Source organism: Marmota flaviventris, chromosome 1, assembly GCF_047511675.1.
Source record: "Marmota flaviventris isolate mMarFla1 chromosome 1, mMarFla1.hap1, whole genome shotgun sequence".
Taxonomy (NCBI): Eukaryota; Metazoa; Chordata; class Mammalia; order Rodentia; family Sciuridae; genus Marmota; species Marmota flaviventris.
Genome location: NC_092498.1, coordinates 174,498,560 through 174,518,638, shown reverse-complemented (window position 1 = coordinate 174,518,638; position 20,079 = coordinate 174,498,560). Strand labels below are relative to the sequence as shown.

General features: G+C 42.2%; 1 protein-coding gene across 3 annotated transcripts in view; it reads left to right on the top strand.

Annotated features, from left to right (window-relative positions):
- LOC114105005 (calcium-dependent secretion activator 1) overlaps positions 1–20,079 on the top strand; it is a 471,729-nt gene that overhangs the window by 103,874 nt on the left and 347,776 nt on the right. For all 3 annotated transcript variants that reach the window (XM_034637086.2, XM_034637078.2, XM_034637084.2), the window contains exon 3: positions 5,363–5,695. In XM_034637086.2, the coding sequence (XP_034492977.1) occupies positions 5,363–5,695 (333 nt within the window). The remainder of the gene's footprint in view (positions 1–5,362; positions 5,696–20,079) is intronic.

Below are 20,079 nucleotides of genomic sequence, written 5' to 3'. Positions count from 1 at the left end.
CACCGCACCCAGCCTATGATCCCCACTTTGATGGGAAGGAAATTAAAACCAAGGACAATTACTGCCCAGGTGACAAAGCTAGGAGGCAGAAGAGCCTAGATTTGAACTCATGTGGGGTGATCCCAGAGCACCCTGCCCTGAACACTATGTCGGCCCCATGCCCTTAATGAATGGCGACCATGTTTTCTGAACCTCATTGCCTCTTTCTTATCTGTGTTGGAATGATAAACTTGTTCAAAGCAGGAAAGAATCTGTCCTGGCTTCTCAGCCTGTCAGCAAGTCATGGGAGCTGGACCAGCCTCACCATGTACTAGAGCCACTCGGAGCAGGTGTGTTCCTGTGTTTCCAAACCGACCTTGGTTGCTAGGCTGTGGGGAGGAGGGGAGGGCTGATAAAGGGGCCACGCTTCTGGATTGGCTGCCCTTCGCAACCCCATATTTCTTTATCTCCCATCTCTCGTGATGACCTGTCTGGGGGTTGGCAGAAGAGTAGAGGGGGTTTATGGATGAGCTGCCAAGAGTGGCACCTGAGGTTAAAGTCCCATGTCACAGCCACTAAACCACACACACACACACACACACTCACACACACACACACACACACACACACAAGAAGCCGCAGGAAAGCGGGTAGAGCGCCCAGCACACGTGAGCTCCAGTGGTTGTTGCAGACGCCCAAGCACATCCGTCCCCTGTGTGGGGGTCACGGGGAGGCTGGCTCGGGCCCCACTTGCCTTTTGACGGACAGAGAGGCCAAGGCAGATGATGAGCCTGGGGAAATCCACTTCCTGCTGTCTGTCCCCTTCTCTCCCCAGGGCTGTCTGGCCTCCTTTGGGCACTTCACCTGCCCCTGTCCCCTCAGACTTCAGCTTCCTTTGTCACCCTGTTGACAAAGCTCACTGCCCCTTTCTGGGTCCTGGAAGTCACATCTCCTTCCACTTTTCAAAGTCCTCTCAGTTTGATCCTTGTCCAGGGAGGAGGGGGGATGAGCCTGCGGGGAGGGGGCAGGAGAATGAGGTTGATGGAGGTGAAGTGACCGCTAGGCCACCACTCGTGGGTCGACAAACATGTCCTGTGTGGCTGCTGGGCACCAAGGGAGCGACTGTGAAGCAGGGAACGTGTCTGGGATTCAGAGCTCCCCAGCCAGTTATGGACACCAGCTGGGACCAGAGTGTCAACATCCTACCTATCTCTTAACTCCTTGTTATCAGGTCCCTGGGGTGGGGGGGGACTCACTAACTTGTTTTGAAAGACCCCTAGAGCCAGGCACGGTGACACACATCTGTAATCCCAGTGGCTCGAGAGGCTGAGGCAGGAGGATCTCGCGTTCAAAGCCAGCCTCAGCAACTTAGCAAGGCCCTCAGCAACTCAGTGAGACCCTGTCTCTAAATAAAATAGAAAATAGGGCTGGGGATGGGGCTCAGTGGTTAAGGGTCCCTGAGTTCAATCCCTGGTACAAGAAAGGAAGGAAGGAAGGAAGGAAGGAGGACCCATATACTCTGCCTGCTGATTTCCTCCTGACCTTCTTATTCCACCCAAAGCTGCATCGAGGTCTTTGCCAGAGCAGTCAACTTTGTTCTGATGGTTCGTACACTCCTTCAACAAATACCTAAAACCAGCTGGGTGCTAGGCCCTGTCTTTGGTTCTATACCGAGAAGAGGTGATCAGACCAAAGCACCCCACCTGGCCCTCCTGGAACCTGTAGACTGGCTGGGGCTCAGATCTCCACCAGACGGCAGATGGCAGCTAGGGAAGGGTGTTGAGGAAATCACATGTGGTGATGAGTGCTGGTCCCCAGGCTGGCCCAGTCTGTGGGACACTGATGTGGACAGGTGGGGAGAAGAGTGTGGCTTTGTCATTCAGCATTTCCCCTCTGATGCTGATTGGAGCTGACTGTCTACGCTACTGCTTCCCTGTCCTTCTGCAAAGTGCCTCTCAACTGGCCTCCCTACCTATTCCCTTTGTCCCTTCCAGTCCTGTGACCTGAACAAGCTTGAAATCCTCAATGGCTTCCCAGTGCCCTTGTATTCTTTTTATGGATTAACAATAAAAGGCTGAAAACTGACATTTTTTATTTGTTCTAGTTAGTTTTACATGAGAACAGAATGCATTTGGACACACACAAAATGCATTTGTCCCCAAATGGAGCTCAACTTCTCATTCCTCCGACTGTACACGATGCAGAATTGCAAGGCTCCTGCAATCATGCATGTATATAGGGTGATAATGTCCATCTCATTCCACCGTCCTTCCCACTCCCACATTCCCTCCCTCCCTTCATTTCCCCTCTGTGCAATCCAAAGTTCCTCCTTCTCCCCTACCTCCACCCTCACTATGGATCAGCATCCACTTCTCAGAGAAAACAGTCAGCCTTTGGTTTGTTGGGATTGGCTTAGTTCCTTTAGCATGATAGTCTCCAACTCCATCTATTTACCAGCCAATACCATCATTCCATTCTTCTTCAAGGCTAAGTAATATTCCATTGTGTATATATACAGCATTTTCTTTATCCATTCACCTGTTGAAGGGCACCTAGGCTAGTTCCATAGTTTAGCTCTTGTTAATTGAGCTGCTATAAACATTGGTGTGACTGTGTCACTGTAGTATGCTGATATGAAGTCCTTTGGGTATAAACCAAAGAGAGGGATAGCTGGGTCAAATGGTGGTTCCATTCCCAGTTTCCTGCAGAATCTCCATACTGCTTTCCAGAGTGGTTGCACCAATTTGCAGTCCCAGCAGCAGTGCCTTTAAAATGCAGGCTATTAGCCCTGATGCCTGCCTTACCCAGCAAGCTAGGGCCAGAGCTGGCATGGGACCATGGTTTAAAGTGCCTGTCACAACAATACATTGCCTTTCCAGAGACTTCTTTATGTGCCTCAGAACTTTGGTCTTCCTTGAGGTCTAGGCCTGAAGCTGAGGCTCACAATAGGTTAGACAGAGAAACCGTCTGCATGTAGCATTCCAGGTTTTCGGGTGAGTTATTTAGCTCATTAAGGCTCCTCCGCCCTGAGCATTCATCTGGAACTTTTCCTCTGTAATTGATTTTCAAAGGACCTCCAAGGTCTCAACCAAGTCCCAGTTTCCAGGAAGTGGGGAGCCGGCCCCTCTCTATGCTGTGAAGAAGCCCTCAGCCCCCCTTCCTAAACTAATTACTTCATCCAGCCAACAATAAACAGAAGTCATCTTTGTGACATCTCTCCACCCAAAGAAAGTGTTGCAATAAAGCGTGAGGCATCGGGATGCCCTCCAAGTGCCCCCAGGCAACACCACCTCCAGTCGCACAGAGGAACATCCGACATTTGCTCTGCCTTTCGAGGGATCTTTATGCACCTTACGAAGTGTGACCAGGACACAGCTCAGGAGTGCCTGTTGTTCCCTCTCTGAATATGAGCCTTGTATTACATCCCAGAACCATGTAGCTCTGTCACTTTGGAGTGGTGGATAATGGACCGAAAGCAAGAAGCTCTTAATAGGTGGCATGAAGCCAGAACTCAGGCACAGCAGCCAAACCACTAAGGGAGGGTCCCACCGGGCAGAACAGCCCCAGAGGGAAGGAATCAGGTTGCAGTAAAAAGACCAGATGTTGCTGGGTATGGTGGCCCAAGCCTGGAATCCCAACAGCTAGGGAGGCTAAGGCAGGAGGATCGTGAGTTCAAAGCCAGCCTCAGCAACAGGGAGGCCCGAAGCAACTCAGTGAGACCCTGTCTCTAAATAAAATACAAAATAGGGCTGGGGATGTGGCTCAGTGGTCAAGTGCCCCTGAGTTCAATCCCCAGTAACCCCTGCTACCCAGAAAGAGACCAGATATTGGTCATCAGACAGTTTTGGTGACCAAGAACGATTCCTTTCCCCTGTCTTGGTTTTTCTATCTACAAAGCAGACAGCAGAGAGCACCACAGTTCATTGCTAATTTTCTAAGGGTCAGGTGCTGTACTAGAGGCAATAGATATTGTGGAGAACAAGGACACACCGTTGCCTGGTATAGCGGCTTACACCTGTGATCCCAATGACTCGGGAGGCCAGCCAGAGGATTGCAATTTCAGAGCCATCCTCAGCAACTTAGTGAGACCCTAAGCAACTTAGATCCTGTCCCAAAATCAAAATATAAAAAGGGCTGGAGATGTGGCTCAGTGGTAGAGTACTGCTGGGTTTAATCTCCAGTATAAATAAATAAATAGGGAAAAAGGGACCTAGTCCTGCCTGTCTGGAGCTTACATTCAGGAAGGTAATAAAATTTAAATATATGTTTATCTAATACTCATTTAATTCCACTTATGACAAGCATCATCAATCCAGGGAATAAAATGAGGTGCAGATACTAGTTATCAAGAGCTCTGTCCACACATCATGCCAGCTACTTTACCCTATAATGATCATAACAGCTTATGTGGCATTTAGTGAGTCAGGCACTGTTTTAAGTACACTTCACTGAATCCTCATTGTAAAAGACCTATGTATATAGGGACCATTACCCCCACCGTATAGAAAGGAACACTGAAGTACTAAGAGGTTAACTTACCAAAATTCACACTGCCACTAAGTAGCAGAGAAAGAACCCCCGGTGGCCTGAGCAGAGACCTGCTGCCTCTTGTAATATTGTCCCATGCAATCCTTGCTACACCTGGGAGGGACTGTCCTCTCTCTCTGGAGTTTTGCTTTCTGCAAAGTAGTCAAGTACAATCTAAAAATATTAAATTGAAAAATTCCAGAAATGAGCAACTTGTAAGTTTTAAGTAACTTTTATGACAATGCATTGTTATAATTTATTGTTGGTATTATTGCTAATCCCTTACTGGGTCTGATGTACAAATGAAGCTATATCATACTTATATAGGTATAGGACAAAAACCATGGTATATATAGGGTTTAGTAATATTCATGGTTTTAGCCACCCACTGGGGTACTTGAAAGATATCCCTTTTAGCTGGGCATGGTAGCACACACTTATAATCCCAGTGGCTCAGGAGGCTGAGGCAGGAGGATCGTGAGTTCAATGCCTCAGCCATAGCAAGGCCTTAAGCAACTCAGTGAGACCCTGTCTCTAAATAAAATACAAAATAGGGCCGGGGATGGGGCTCAGTGGTCAAATGCCCCTGAGTTTAATTCTTGGTACCCTGCACCCCCAAAAAGACATCCCCTTCATATAAGGGGAGACTATGGTACTATTGCTACTTTCATTTTGCAAATATGGACACAGAAGCAAAATGTGTGACTTGGCTGAGTTTGCACAGTGAGGAGGTGGTAGGACTGGGTGTGACCACACTGCTGCCTTCCATGGGACACTTGAGAGACAGCCCTATGTCCACCCCAAGGAACCAGCATCTCCATGGCTGACTCTCTTTCCTGGCCCTTTTCTTCCTCAGGTGTTCCTGAAGAGCGACCGTGTGGCCCGCATGGTGCAGAGTGGAGGCTGCTCCGCCAACGACTCCCGGGAGGTCTTCAAGAAGCACATCGAGAAGAGAGTGCGCAGCCTGCCCGAGATTGACGGCCTCAGTAAGGAGACCGTGCTGAGCTCCTGGATGGCTAAGTTTGATGCCATCTACCGTGGGGAAGAGGACCCCAGGAAACAGCAGGCCCGGATGACGGCTAGCGCGGCCTCCGAGCTGATTCTGAGCAAGGAGCAACTCTACGAGATGTTCCAGAACATTCTTGGGATCAAGAAGTTCGAACATCAGCTCCTGTACAATGCCTGTCAGGTAAGATGTCTCTCACCTGGGCCCAGAGCCATCGGGTAAGCAGAGCTATGGTATGATTTTCCTGATAAGAAGACATTAAAATTTGGGCTGGGGCTGGGGCTCATCAGTAGAGCATTGCCTAGCACATGTGAGGCCCTGGGTTCGATCCTCAGCACCACATAAAAATAAAAAAAATAAAATAAAATAAAGGTCTATGTCCAACTACAACTGAAAAATAAGTATTTTTTTAAAAAAGAAAACATTAAAATTATATTTTATGACTATATTAGTATAACACTGTGTATAATAGAGACTAGATTATATTCATAGATTTTTTATTAACAACTTACTGTTAATATGCTTTAATTCCATTTGGATATAGTTATATAAGCATGGAATATATCTTATTCTAATTAGATCCCCATGCTTATGCATGTCCATGTAGATTTTTTTCTGATTTTTTTTTTTTGGTCATTTTTTTCTGATTTTGTAATAAACTGAAATATTTTTCCTGAGCTGCTAGAAGTCTCACGGGACCTAAGATTGAGCTCATGGTGTTGAGGGGGAAAATTCGCCCTATGAGTAAGACATGCTTTTCGTGTGTCAAAAAAATGTCAAAAATCAAAACGACGACTCTTTTAAAAGATAGTTCTGCCTATAAAATAGGGGGTGTCATCAGTTGAGTTCACACTTCTTCCGCTGGGGAAATGTAACACCTGGTCATCCAGAGTGATTATTTAAAATAGAAAGCTTGTGCAGTTCTGGGTTTCATCATAGCTCTGTGTCAATCACAGCATGAGTTTCTGGGTGTGACCAAGTGGGAGACCAGAGGCTTTACTTGAACCCACCCTAAAACAGGCCTATATTTCCTCTGGGTGGAGAGTTGTTCTAGATCTTAATTTCCTGCATGACCTTACCACGATATCCATTCATTCAACAAACACTTATTTTGTCTTCTTTGCAAGACTTTGAACATTTTAGTACATTTCACTGTGGAACATTTTTTAAATGCACATCCCTGGCCTTTAACCCTAGAGATTCTTGTTCTGCAAGCCAGAGTAGGGTCCAGGAATCCACATTTGAAAATAAGGGCTTATTCCCATTCCCTTCTAAGAACTCTTAGGAAAACAGTTGGCTCTGATTTCCCTGGGCCAGTGCAATTTCTACCACAGGTTAAATTAGGGCACTTAAGGGTATTAACAAGATTTGCTCTTTGCTCAGAGTCAGACAGACCTAGGGAAATCCTAGCCTGACCCCTTGTTAGCTTTGTGGCCTTGGGGTTTAGTTAACTTCCCTACATGAGTCTACATTTATAATCAATTAAATACTGATTTAGCCATATAGGAGAACATGTTTAATCCAATAAAAGAGTTGTTGAAGAATCAAGCATCCATGTGGGAAATTTTTCATTGGATACTAATAATTGGAAAAACTATCTGGCTACGCAACAGAATATGGAGATATAGCCCCATTTTTATATAAGGAGGAAAATAAAGAATAGAAAAAGTACCGGATGGGCAGAAACGAAAACGTGGACTGGGTTTATCTTAACGGGATGGTATTGTGGCTGATTTTTATGATTTTTGCTTGTGCTGTCTCACATTTTTCTACCTTAAACTTGTGGTTATTTTGAAAATGGAAGTAAATACTAAAAAATCTCTACAAAGAAACAATCAAAACAATGGGATAAGGAAAAAATAATCTTCTGAATGGTTTTCTAGACTTTGACTATCAACATCCTACCTGTGTGATTTTTTCCATTTCTGAGTACCATCTGTATAATCGCTGAATTTTTTTTTTTTTTTTTGTACCAGGAATTGAACCCAAGGGTGCTTAACCACAGAGACATATATCCCCAGCCCTTTTTATATTTTATTTAGAGATGGGGTCTCACTGAGTTGCTTAGGGCCTCACTAAGTTGCTTAGGCTGGTTTTGAATTTGTGATCCTCCTGACTCAGCCTCCTGAGCCTCTGGGATTACAGGTCTGGTGTATGATCATTGAATATTTTGTGTTTAGTCAATGGCCAACTCACTTTTTAATCTGTCTGTATCTTAAGAAGTAATGCATGTGAAATCACATCTTTGATATACTCATTTCTCTCTCTCTCTCTCTCTCTCTCTCTCTCTCTCTCTCTCTCAAATATACATTAAAACAAAACAGAACTATTGAAGTAGAAGCTGTTCATTAGTTGGTCCTCTTAGATCATCTCACAGTGTCAGTGATGTACAGCCAGGGCCCTGTGTATACAAGTTGGTGGGGCAGAGGTCTCTGCTGCTGTGTCCCAAAATATCCCCATGCTGATCAGAGCAGCTCTCACATGAAGTCTGCACAACCAGCAAAGCATAGGTATAATTTACTTCCCTTCTCTTCCCTTGGGGGCAGCCCATACATGGACAGGCAGGGGAACCTACTGAATGTCTCACATCCTTTAATCAGGTATCAGAAATTAGAAATTCACTGGCTTGCTTTCTCCTAGACTTCCCTCAGATCTGCCAGACCTCTGTCAACTCACATGAGCAAGAATAAGAAAAATGATATCCTATAGCTTTCCTCCTCACCCTGCCTCCTCAATGATTTCTTATTTTTGTATTTTCTGCTCTTCCATTCTCCTCCCCCACTTCCTTACAAGACAAAGCAATTCCTAGGCACTTCCAAAAATATGCACGAAGTGTTCCTTTTATGCATGCCGTATCTGAGGGGAAGAAGCTGTAATCTCATTTCTGCTGCTGCTTTGGAAAGTTCCCACCATCTCTCTTTACGGGGACCTGCCAGTGGCTGCCATTTTCATCTCAAGTGAGAAATGACACTTATCAAAGAGCAATTACATCAGTTACACATCCATTGTCTGTTGGAACGTGAATTGTGTCCATCAAAACATAAAAGCAAGAAGCCTTAACAAATGTCTCCCTGTTTGCACGTGGAATTTTTTTTAAAAGTTGATTTTATTTAAGAATGTATGGATCACTCTTCCAGAACAAGTTGCTCACGTTCAACAAACTATCCAATGCAAAATAATTGACAACCCATTAGAAAATCAGTGTTGTTTTTATTTTTCATAGGCCTTTGGGAAGAAGCAGTAAATTATGGAGCTCTTTGAGCATTTAAGCTGTATGCTAAAGCTAACTCAGAAAAACAAATAGAAAGGTTATCTGTTGGAGATGGGTTGCATCATCTGAAAAATCAGACTAAGGCAATGCTGTGTTCCATCTTTACGAAATGCAAAGTTCATGCTGATGATAATAATGGTGTGATGTTTAAAAGTCTCCCTAAGTTGCCTCACCCCTTCCAGTCCTCTTAAGTGACCTTCAAATTTGCTTTTGGTTGGATACCATGTGTCTGCAATCTGCTTGCTATCTTCTACTTCCTATTCCTCTGCTAAGGACACAAGTCATCTTTAATTGCCTCTTTCTGAAATATGTGGGCATTTCCCTTGGAAAAACACCTTGGAGGTGCACTTCGGGAAGAGACAAGCATAGATGGTCACATTTTTAAATGCAAATAAATACTTCTTGGCAGAGTCACTTAGCTGATGCTGAAGGGTGGTAAATGAGCAGGACCTAAAGAAAATTATTTGGGCTCTACTGATTACACTCTTAGCTCCAGGAACCGTCAGCTGGAGTCCACTAGCTTTCTCTGTGACCACCACTCATGCCCAATGGCCAGCAGAAATGACATTCATGTTCCAACTCTTAGGATGTGACAGTGTACTTCCCCTCTGAATCTCTAAGAGTTTTCAGATGAATCTAAAAGCCTTGACTAGACACATGGAATGTGATTTCCCTATCTATGGAACACCTTTGCGTTTTTCAGTATTGAATTCGTCATCGTTACAGAGTTGCTAATTCTCTTACTATTTCATTTTCTTCCCTCCAAACCATCAACAACATCAATGTGGCCTTGGATGATGGGGTTATCTCATTACAGTACTGTCTTCCTCGGACTTGATTAGCACTTGGCAGGTTTTCAGATAGTTTATTAAGCTCTAAAGAGAAACTTCAAATCATAGGCTTTGAGCTGTGACCCAGATTGCTGGGCGGTATCATACCTCGTTATGGAGTCCTTAATCTCCGAATAAGTACGTCGTAGCTTTTTCCTGGTTCAGAAGTTCCCAAAAGATCTGCTAGCTAAAAATTTGCTTCTTGGGACAAACTCTATTTCTTAATCACTTTCCTTGGCTCTAAGACAATGATATAGTCTTTGTATATGATGGAATTTTAATAAATACTTGTTGAAGACATTTTAATTTATTTTAAATATTTTTTTAGTTGTAGTTGGACACAATGCCTTTATTTTTTTATTTTTTTTTTTATGTGGTGCTAAGGATTGAACCCAGTGCCTCACTCATGCTAGACAAGCACTGTACCGCTGAGCCACAACCCCAGGCCCTTGAAGACATATTCTAAAATCTGTGGTCATGGCAATCTAGTGTTAAACACTTATTTAGAAACACACTTTCATGAGTCATTCATTCAACAGCTTTTTTAAGCATTTCCTGTGCAGTTGGCATCATATAGCCAGGGACTGCTGTATGTCTGAATTTGTTCTGGAAAAGTCTACGGTGTGGCTCCTGTTTCTCTTCTTCTTTGCCTGCCTCTTAACCTTCCGGCTTAGATTGGAGTAGCATATTTGTTTTTGATGTATTGCTGTGTAATGAATTGCCACAAATTTAGTGGCTTTGAAGAATATCCATTTATTATCTCCCATTATTAAATATCAGTTTTTCTGGATCAAAAGTGCAGATGGGACTCAGTTGGGTTTTTGGCTCAGGGTCTCACACGACTGGGATTTAGGAGCTGCAGAGACTAGGTTTTCACATCGAAGCTCCACAGGGAGCGACACAGATCTGAGCTCCTTCCTTGGCCCCTCATAGAATTGCAGCTATGGAATTACTTAGATTTAGCAGCAGAGACTATAGTGGGAAATGAGTGAGGGTCAGGACACCAAGATCTGGAAGCAACGCTTTATTACTGGCACAGCATAGGGACTTTCACTGTACTAAGCCTAAAGGGGGACTGTTCTGTCCCCGTTTCTGTGTTTCCTGCTTCTGCCACTGCAGTTATCTCTTACAGGTACCTGTCAGCCACTGCAGGCCTCTGTGGTTAAATGTCAGTCAGTAGAGCTGCTGTGTGTGAGCATGCAAAGCCACAGCCCGTCCCCTCTTACACTGCTGAAGTTCCCATTTTGCTCTACCAAGAGACAGTCTGCTTGTTCAGATCTCTGATTTCTGAACCCAGTCTTAACAGGATCACCTGGTGAAATCAGGGCACTAAGATCATCTCCCTGTAGATTCATTTAAGTTCAAGGGATTAGGAACTTTACATCTGCAAAATCTTATGTTCATTGTTATCATGTACTACTGATTGGAATCAGGTGTAGGTTCGCCCATACTCAATGGAGGGTCCATAGTAGGGCACAACTCACTGGGGGTCATGCTAAGGTTGACCATCACAGGTGCGTGCCCAGGTGACTTGCTTCTTCAGGTATCAATTTAAATGTGAACTTTTTAGGGAAACTCCCTTGCCATCCTCTTTTATTTGTTTGCTTTCCTGAAACAGATCTCAGTTTATCACTAAGATAGCCCTTGAAACAATCTGAAATTACCTGACTTCCTTCCTTACAGTCTATCTCCTTCTCTATTTCTTTCTTTCTTATTTTGCTGATGCGATTTAATGATATGGGATAATGTGCTTCATGGTGGGATATTTGCACATGCAAACTATTTTTTTAAGAGCAGGAACCATGTCTGTTGTATTCACCACAATATTGACCAGCACTCAGTACAATGGCTGGCACAAAATAGATGCCCAATTAAATATTTACTAACTCCGTAAGTGCAGAGGCCAAGCCATTTGTGACCTCCTGGGATTAATGCACACATTGCACAAAGTTGTGTGTTCCGTCATTTTTTTTCTCCAGTGAGGCGAAGTGTAACAGTGGAAAGGCCTGTCAGCCTGTGACCTCAATCCACCTGCCAATCACTCCTATTTTATAATGTGGATATCACCTGAGAGTCACAGTGTTCTTCCAGGGATAAACTTTCCCTCCGGTTACACTTAACTTGTCCCTTCCATCATGTGCTTGACCCAAAGAGGACAGAAATTCAATCTTGTCTTTCTTTGCAAAGTCATGCACTACCTTTTACAGTTCTTAACAACTTGAGAGACTTCCAGTTTTGGCATGCCATATGAACTAATTTCAGCATTCTTCTAGTGTAAAAAGAGATCCAATTGCTTATACCACGTGAACATGTCCTGTTCAGTTAGTAGAGACAAAATTGAAGTCATCGATGATGTGAGGAGTATAGGGCCCGACAGCTCTATTTCATTTCCCAGAGCATTAATTTTCTGATGATCCCATTGTGATTTTTTTCCTAGTTCTCTATCAGTTGTTACTAGAACACACAGCGAGATATTTCTGATGGTGCCTGCTGTTACTGAGAGACGAACAGCTGCAGAGAATTGAAATTGAAAGACAGTGGGTATCCTGCATCCGAGAAGCAGGGAATTGGGCATTTTCTCTGCAGCCTTCAAAACTGCTATAGACATTTCAGCAATTCAATCTCTTCCCTACCCTTTGTTGCCAAAAATGGAATCGTAAATATGCTTGTTTACTCAAAATGCTTTCATACGTACTGAAGCACAGAATTGTAATCCGAGGTGTTAAAGAAGTGTCCTTTAAGAAAAGGACATTTCGGAAATAGTATTTTCTCCTTTTTCCACCTTTTGCCAAATGAAAGCTATTATAAGTCATCCAGCACAACCTTGCAAATAGATATATTTTACCAGCCTTCTGACATGCTTCGCCAGCCCAGGCGCCCCACAGTGATGATTTAAATATCCTCCTTCTTCCAACAAGCATCCTTCCTGCTTCCTTAATAACTGAGACCCAGAATTAGCAGAAGTTTGGGAAATACAGGGTAATATACTGGTTGAATTTTGTTGTCACCCTTTTTGTTTCGATTGTTTCTGAAAATATGAGTAATATACATTAGTCTTCTTCCTTTTGTGCTGGATTCAGTCAGTGGAGGTCGCATGATCTATGTTTTGACCTTCAGCCTGAACAGTAATAGCACATCAAATATTAAGCATCTACTGGGGGCCAGGCACTAAGTCTAGCACCACACGCACACATGGACACGTTCATGTAAAATCCTCATAACAAGTCTGTAAAGTAGACATTTAACCCATGTGTTACTCAGCCTTGAATCATTGTGACCAAAATATCTGACAAGAACAATTTAGAGAAGGAAAAGTTTATTTTGGCTCCAAAGAGGTTTAGTCCACGGTGGGCTGACTCCATTACACTGGGCCCAAGGTGAGGCAGAACGTCATGGTGGATGGACATGGTAGAGGGGCACTACTCTGCTCAGGGTGGACAGCAAACAGAGAGAGAAAGTAGAAGGGGCTCACAGGGAAGATGCATCCTTCCAGGGCATGCCCCCCAGTGACCCACCTCCTCCAGCCACACCCCACCTGCCTACAGTCACCACCCAGTCATTCTCTTCAAACTAGGAGTGACTGATGAGGTTCCACCTCTCACAATCTAATCATTTCCCCTCCGAATATTCCTGCACCAACCCAGGAGCTTTTGTGGGACACCTCATGCCCAAATCATAACAATCCACATTTTAATAAAGATGCTAAAAAGAAACTAGAGAGTGAAAACAGGTAAACTCAAGACTACATGATTCCAAAGCGAATGCTTCAACGCAACCGCTGAACACAGTGAGTGGTACAGCTTTTCTATAGATACACAAGTCGTAGATCTTTCCCATAGATTTGAAAGATTTGGGAGATTAAGTAGATTTATCGATCCTATCTATATTCTAGGAAGATAGGTATATGTGTATCTGACTAAATCCTATGAGTCTTTTTATATAGCCTATTCATTTCCCCCACTAAAATTTATTGAAAGGAAAGAAAAGTCAGTGGAGGACCAATTTCTGTGCTAACTATGATTTTAATGGGTGTATCTGTTGAATAGAGACTGGTTACATTTGATGGCTTTACTCCTGGAGGCTTTACCATATTGATATATGTATTCCCTGATTTAATTTTTAAACATACTTAACAAAAGATGGCCGAAGGTTAGGAAATGCTTGTCTTTCTTGCCATGTCATTGCTTATGTGATCCAGGACTGAATGACCTGAAAAATGGCTCCTTTGTGTTACACACTATACTTCTAGAAGCTGGGTCCAGTGACCTCAGAATTAGTGGCTCAGTGGTAGAACGCTTGCCTGGCAAAAATGTGAGGCCCTGGGTTCAATCTTCAGCATTGCATAAAAATAAATAAATAAAATAAATAAAGCTACTGTGTCCATCTACAACTAATAAAAAAATATTTTAAAAAAAGTTTTTAAAAATACAATTACTCTTCAGAGGAAAAATACCTAGAAAATCATAAAAGAAAATTGAAATTTAAAGTTGCAAAGTTAAGAATTAAACCAGGGATTAATAAATATCTTCAGCTTTGTGGAACCTATAGTCTTTGTACCAACTACTTAACATGTCACTGTAACAGAAAGCAGCCATAGATTATATAAAAAACATATGGACATGGTTGTGTTCCCATAAAACGTAATGAAAACTGGTATTTGGCAGATTTGACCCAAGTATTGCAGTTTGTCAACCCCTAAATTAAATAATTATCACATCATAACAGCAAAAATTATTTATTTTTCAAAAAAATTACTCTATAAATAAAAGATTTTACCTTTTCAACCCCGAAAATGTTTTAACAAAAAACTTGGCATATGCATTCTGTAAGCATGGCTTTATTTATAATCTTGGAATTGAAGACAGAGTCTTTGTGTAACACAGAAGCCAAGTATGTTTGGTTAGATTTATCATATGAGACTGTTATGGGCTATGCTTCCTACCTCCACAAATCTAGCTAAGTCCCTTTCCTGAGCATGCTGGGATAAAGTAATGAATAAATTAGGACCATGCTTGGCATATGTACATTTTTAAAAGATATAAACTATCAGTATCATTTTATATTACAGCCTCTTGAACCAAGACTTGATCCATGTGTAGGGATTTACCAAGAACTGATCTGTGGAGTTTCATATGTAAAGCCTTCAAAATAGTTATCATTTAACACCAGCATTGGACAAAAAAATAAATATGGAATATCAGTGATATCAGTGATTATAAAAAGAGACTCCAACATAAACCAATGAAAAGATGTGTTAGTCAGATTTTCATTTTTATGACCAAAAGACCTGAAAAGAACAACTTAGAAAAGTTTGTTTTGGCTCATGATTTCCGAGGTTCAGTCTATGGTGGGCTGACTCTAAGAGGAAGCCGGATATTATGGCAAATGGGTGTGGGCCGAGGAAAGCTGCTCAGTTTGTGACATCCAGGAAGCAGAGAGAGCTGAGTGCAAGGAACTAGAGATAATATAATCCCCAAGGACATGGCCTCAGTGACCTACTTCCTCCACCACATCCTTCCTGCCTATAGTTACCACCCACTTACCCATTCACATTATTAATGCATCCAATGGACTAATCCACTCATTAGGTGACAGCTCTCATGAGCTAATCAATTTCACCTCTGAACATTCCTGCATTGTCTCACACATGTGCTTTTGGGGAACCCCTCATATCCAAACCATAACAAGAGGAGATTGCCCAGATTTGATCAGTACATATTGTGTATGTGTATTGAAGTACCACACTGTGTCCCTCCATTATGAATAATTGTTATGTGTTAATTTAAAACAAAAACTAAAGACTAAATAAAATAACCAAAGTTATAGAGCTCTGGGCTTGTATTCTAGCTCTGCTGCTTACTGTACGAACATGAATCAATCAGCTAACCTCACTGAGCATCATTTTCTGCATTTGTAAAATGGGAGTAATTTACCTTATAAGGTAAATGGTGCTATTTTTTATTACCTGGCATCAATTAATTGAATTTCTATATCTATGAAAAATTCTATTCTGATAAATATTGATGTATAAGGTTGGACTGATTTTCTGATGTCAGTTGTTGAAATCAAATGATCCTATTGTGCCGGGTGAAGAATTCTAGGACCCAAGGCTCTTGCCTTCAAGAGGTGAAAAATAGGGTTAAAGGAACAAATTAATACATAAGCAAAATCATCCAGAATACAAAGTCAATATGTGAAAATACAGATAGACAGAATCCACAATTCCCGTGTGAATCTAGACTCAGCAATTTCTTACATATCTAATATTTATCAGTTAACTTCCCCATAAAATAGTTGTTAACTACCAGGTAGAAATGAGGTATTTAAAGAGCCTGACACATGATAGCAACTCAGTAAATGGTAGTCTGGGTTGGTGATGGTAGTTAGTAGCATTGTTAATGGAAGTGTTGGGGGTGGAAGCGGAGTGGTATAAGATTCAACAGCTGAGGGCTTCCGAGATCTCGCATAATGGTGGGGTTTGATGAGTCTGTGGCTGCTCCACAGAGGCACTAGTTCAGTTGGGGTTAAATGAGAAGGAGATGGTTTGGACAAATAGAGATTATATGAGATGTTTGCTATCCTTTCTGCCCAATGATTGACTAGAGCAGAAAAATAAATTCTATTGTGAAAATAATGTGGCAATTGAAATAATTGGTCTCAATTCTTCACTCCCCTGAATTAAAGTTGAACCTGCTGCCATGGCTGTTGGGGCATTTGGTAAACTTCTTCACTTCTTGACTGGGAGCCTATCCCATTCGCTTTGTCAATGGGCTGTCAGCTGACAAAGAGCAGAGTGTTGACAAATGGGTGTAACTCTGGTTTTGTTGGCATCTCATTTTGGCAATCTTGCAAGAGTAGATGGTGCCGCAGGTATTTGTTACCCCACTAGCCTGGGTCTCAGTATGATACACATGGAAGAAACCTAACTGAATGTGTGGGCCAACCAGCCCACTGTCTAAAACCTACAGCCCTGTTCAGTCTAGATCTGCAGAAACACAGCTAAAACACAGACCCATGAGCATGATAATTAACATGAGTTAGTGTAAGTCAGAGTTTGAGGGTGGTTTGTTATCCAGCATTATCATGGCAGTAACTGACTGATACACACAACAAATACACATTTTGAATAGCAGATTACTAGTAAGATACAGATGCAATCATAATGGTAACAGGGGATGTTATGAACCTCTATTTATTATGGCAACCATACTAATCCAGAATCTCCTTTTTCCTCTCATTTTCTGCACTCAACATGAATTGTTGGCTTCTCTGAACTATGCAGGTGTGCTTGCTTCCTGGCATCGGTGCCTAGCAATATCAACTTTAAAAGGCTTGTTTTGTGAAATTGGAAGGAAGGAGAAGGTAGGCTGGTTGAGGCAAACATTTGAAAACTCAAGATTGATGATTTTCCTCATTGTCTAAGAGGAACTGTGAAATCTAAATAAATTTGGGAAGTGGGCAAGTGATCAGGAAGTCTGAAATCCATATTCTTAGGGATGCCTAGGAAACTTAACAGATCATCAGAAAACTGCAAAGCCCTTGCCTTTATTTGACTCTTACGACAATGTGTATCAGCTAGCTATTTCTTGGTAACAAACTACCTCAAACTCAGTGGGTTAAAACAAGAAGCATTTGTTAATGTTCCTGAGGCTTCAAATGAACCTGATGTTCCTTCAGGTCTTGGTAGGGCTCACTTGTGAGATTTCTGTCAGATCTGGGTTTGGCAGGAAGCTTTGTTCTGCTTGGGGATTGGATCACCACAGACTGAAGTGGGATAAATTCAGCTGCATGATTCTACACCCTGGACTTCTTCCCATGGCCACTGGAGAGTGTTCTACGTGAGCAGACAGAAGAGTGCAAAGGCTCTGGAAGTCTCAGTGCAAAATAATTGCTCCTCCATTCCCCTGATATTCCATCAGCATAGGGACTCATGAGGTCAGCTGTGATTCAAGAGGAGGAGCAGCAGACTCCATCAAGTTCACGGTGCAAATGGTAGGGCTATGATCAGTGAAGGATCATGGTCCATATGGAATCTACCTCAGTCTCATGACTGTGGTTGACCTGCCTATATTACACAGCTATTTCAAGACAGTACTATGGTCAGCAGTGGATGGGTTGAAAAGCCCTCTGTGAATACAAAAATCCAGGATGCTCTACTTCCTTATAAAAAATAGTATCTTATTTGCAGATAATTGGCACATCTTCCATGTACTTTAAATCATCTCTAGATTACTTATATCAAACACAGTGTAAATGCTATGTAAGTAGTCATTGCACTATAGTACTTAGCGAATAAAGATAAGAAAAAAATTCAGTACATGTTCGATATAGACACTGTTTTTCCTCTAATATTTCAATATATAGTTGGTTTTGAACTTGTAGGTACAGGGAGCCAACTAAACATATTCAATTTATTGAAAACAAGCAATGCTTTATTAAGAACTAATTATATATATATATATAAAACTAATAAAAATATATGTGTATACATGTATTTTTTTGGTACCAGGGGGGCTTTACCACTGAGCCATATCCCCAGCCTATCTATCTATCTATCTATATCTATATATCTATATATCTATCTATGAGAGAACGATCAAGGCTTGTGGTTGGAGAAAATGCCCGTTTATTGAGGAACAGCTCCGCATATTTATAGAGCCGGGGGTGGTTTGACAGTTGGCATGGGGTGCTTTTTTATTGGTGGGTAAGGATCAGGTGAGCCAGCAGGGCTAGTCTGATTGGTGGGTAAAGATCAGGTGAGCCAGCAGGGCTAGTCTGATTGGTGAGTAAGGATCATGTGAGCCAGCAGGGCTCACCATTGGATGGCTCTTCTTGGGGATGGGGAAGTTAATCTTTGGAGCCTGGGCGATTCCCAACATATCTATATATCTATATCTATATATATTTTAGAGTCAAGTTCTCACTGAGTTGCTTAGGGCCTTGCTAAATTGCTGAGGCTGATTTTGAACTCACGATCCTCCTGCCTCAACCTCCAGAGCTCGTGGGTTACAGACATGCACCACCACACCTGGCAGGAAACTATATTTTTATTAATAGTGTAAAAAAAAACAAAGAAAAGAAAGAAAGAAACAACACTGTAACAAATATTTAAGATCTAGAGGTGATTGCTTTCCTCTTAATGAAAAGCGAACCAAAATTTTAAAATTGGAAACTATTTTTGTTCTTAGGAAACTCTTAGGAAATGTGGAAAAATAGATCCAATAGTGTCTTTATTGTCAGTTTGGAGAGTCGTCAGTTTGTTCTCATGGTTTCAAAAGACTTTCAGAGAAAAGAACATATTTCCTCCTTAATCTGTTTGTCATTGAGAGATTTAGCCGGTTCAGTGTGTCCCTGTGAGAGGGGCAGGCGTTGCTTTTCGGTCCCCAAGTATTGTCTTGGTTACAATAAAAGCAGAAACACCTCATAGAAAAGTGAAGCGAGGAGGAAATTAGGTGTATAAGACTGTATGTAGCCTTTGTGATAAAACAGCATTCAATCATGCATCATTGAATATGAATGGCGTCTATGATGTGCCAGCCAGGGTTCTGGGAACTGGGCATCCAGCAGCAGATGTGACAGTAAGATCTCCACTCTCCCGAAGCTGAAGCTTAATGGGTGAGACAAGCAAAGACATCAACAAATATACCATTTCCTACCAAGAGAGATAAGGGCTATAAAGAAAACACAGGAAAGTGAGAGGGCAGAGGATAATGGTGGTAATTTAGATAACGTGGACAGAAGAGAGAGAAGTCTCTCTGGGAGACAGTGACTCCTAAACTCAGGCCCAACAGAAGTGAAGGAGTCAATCCAAGACATGGGGAATGGGAGGTGGCTTTTGATAAAAGAAGGCGATGAGCTTGGCATAAAGGATGCTAGCCCATGTAAGTAGGTCACTGTGTTTGCAGCACAGAGACATGCAGAACCTTCTAGGGAATATGGATGGGCCAAGGACAGATCACCCAGAACATGGTTAGGAGCTGGGATTTATCCCAAGGATGAGGAGAGGTCACTGCAGGTTGATGAGCGAGAGGTTGACAAGCTCTGGTTTACCTGGTAGAAAAACAAAAAAAGGACAGAAGTGAGGCCTGTGGCACCTGTGTGACTAACTTACTTAGCTGGATCTTAAAAGCTTGGTGGGTCTGTACTTTGCAAACAGAATTGTTTTTCCTGGTCTTTGGATTTCTGCAATTGTCCAGCTATGCGGCGTATCACAAGGAATGAACTAGAAAAAAAAATCAAGTTCTTTCCTCATTTCTCCTTTGTTTCCCCACTCCTCCTAATTCCTTCTTTTAAAGAATTTTTTAATTCTTTAAAATTTTTAAATTTAATTTTTCTTGTAGAATTTCTTTCAACACCTTTCTTAGTTTTATTCTTTTTTTTTTTTTTTTGTAATAGAGATTGGACCCAGGGTGGGGGAGCTTATCCACTGAGCCCCATCCCCAGCCCTTTTTTGTATTTAGAGACAG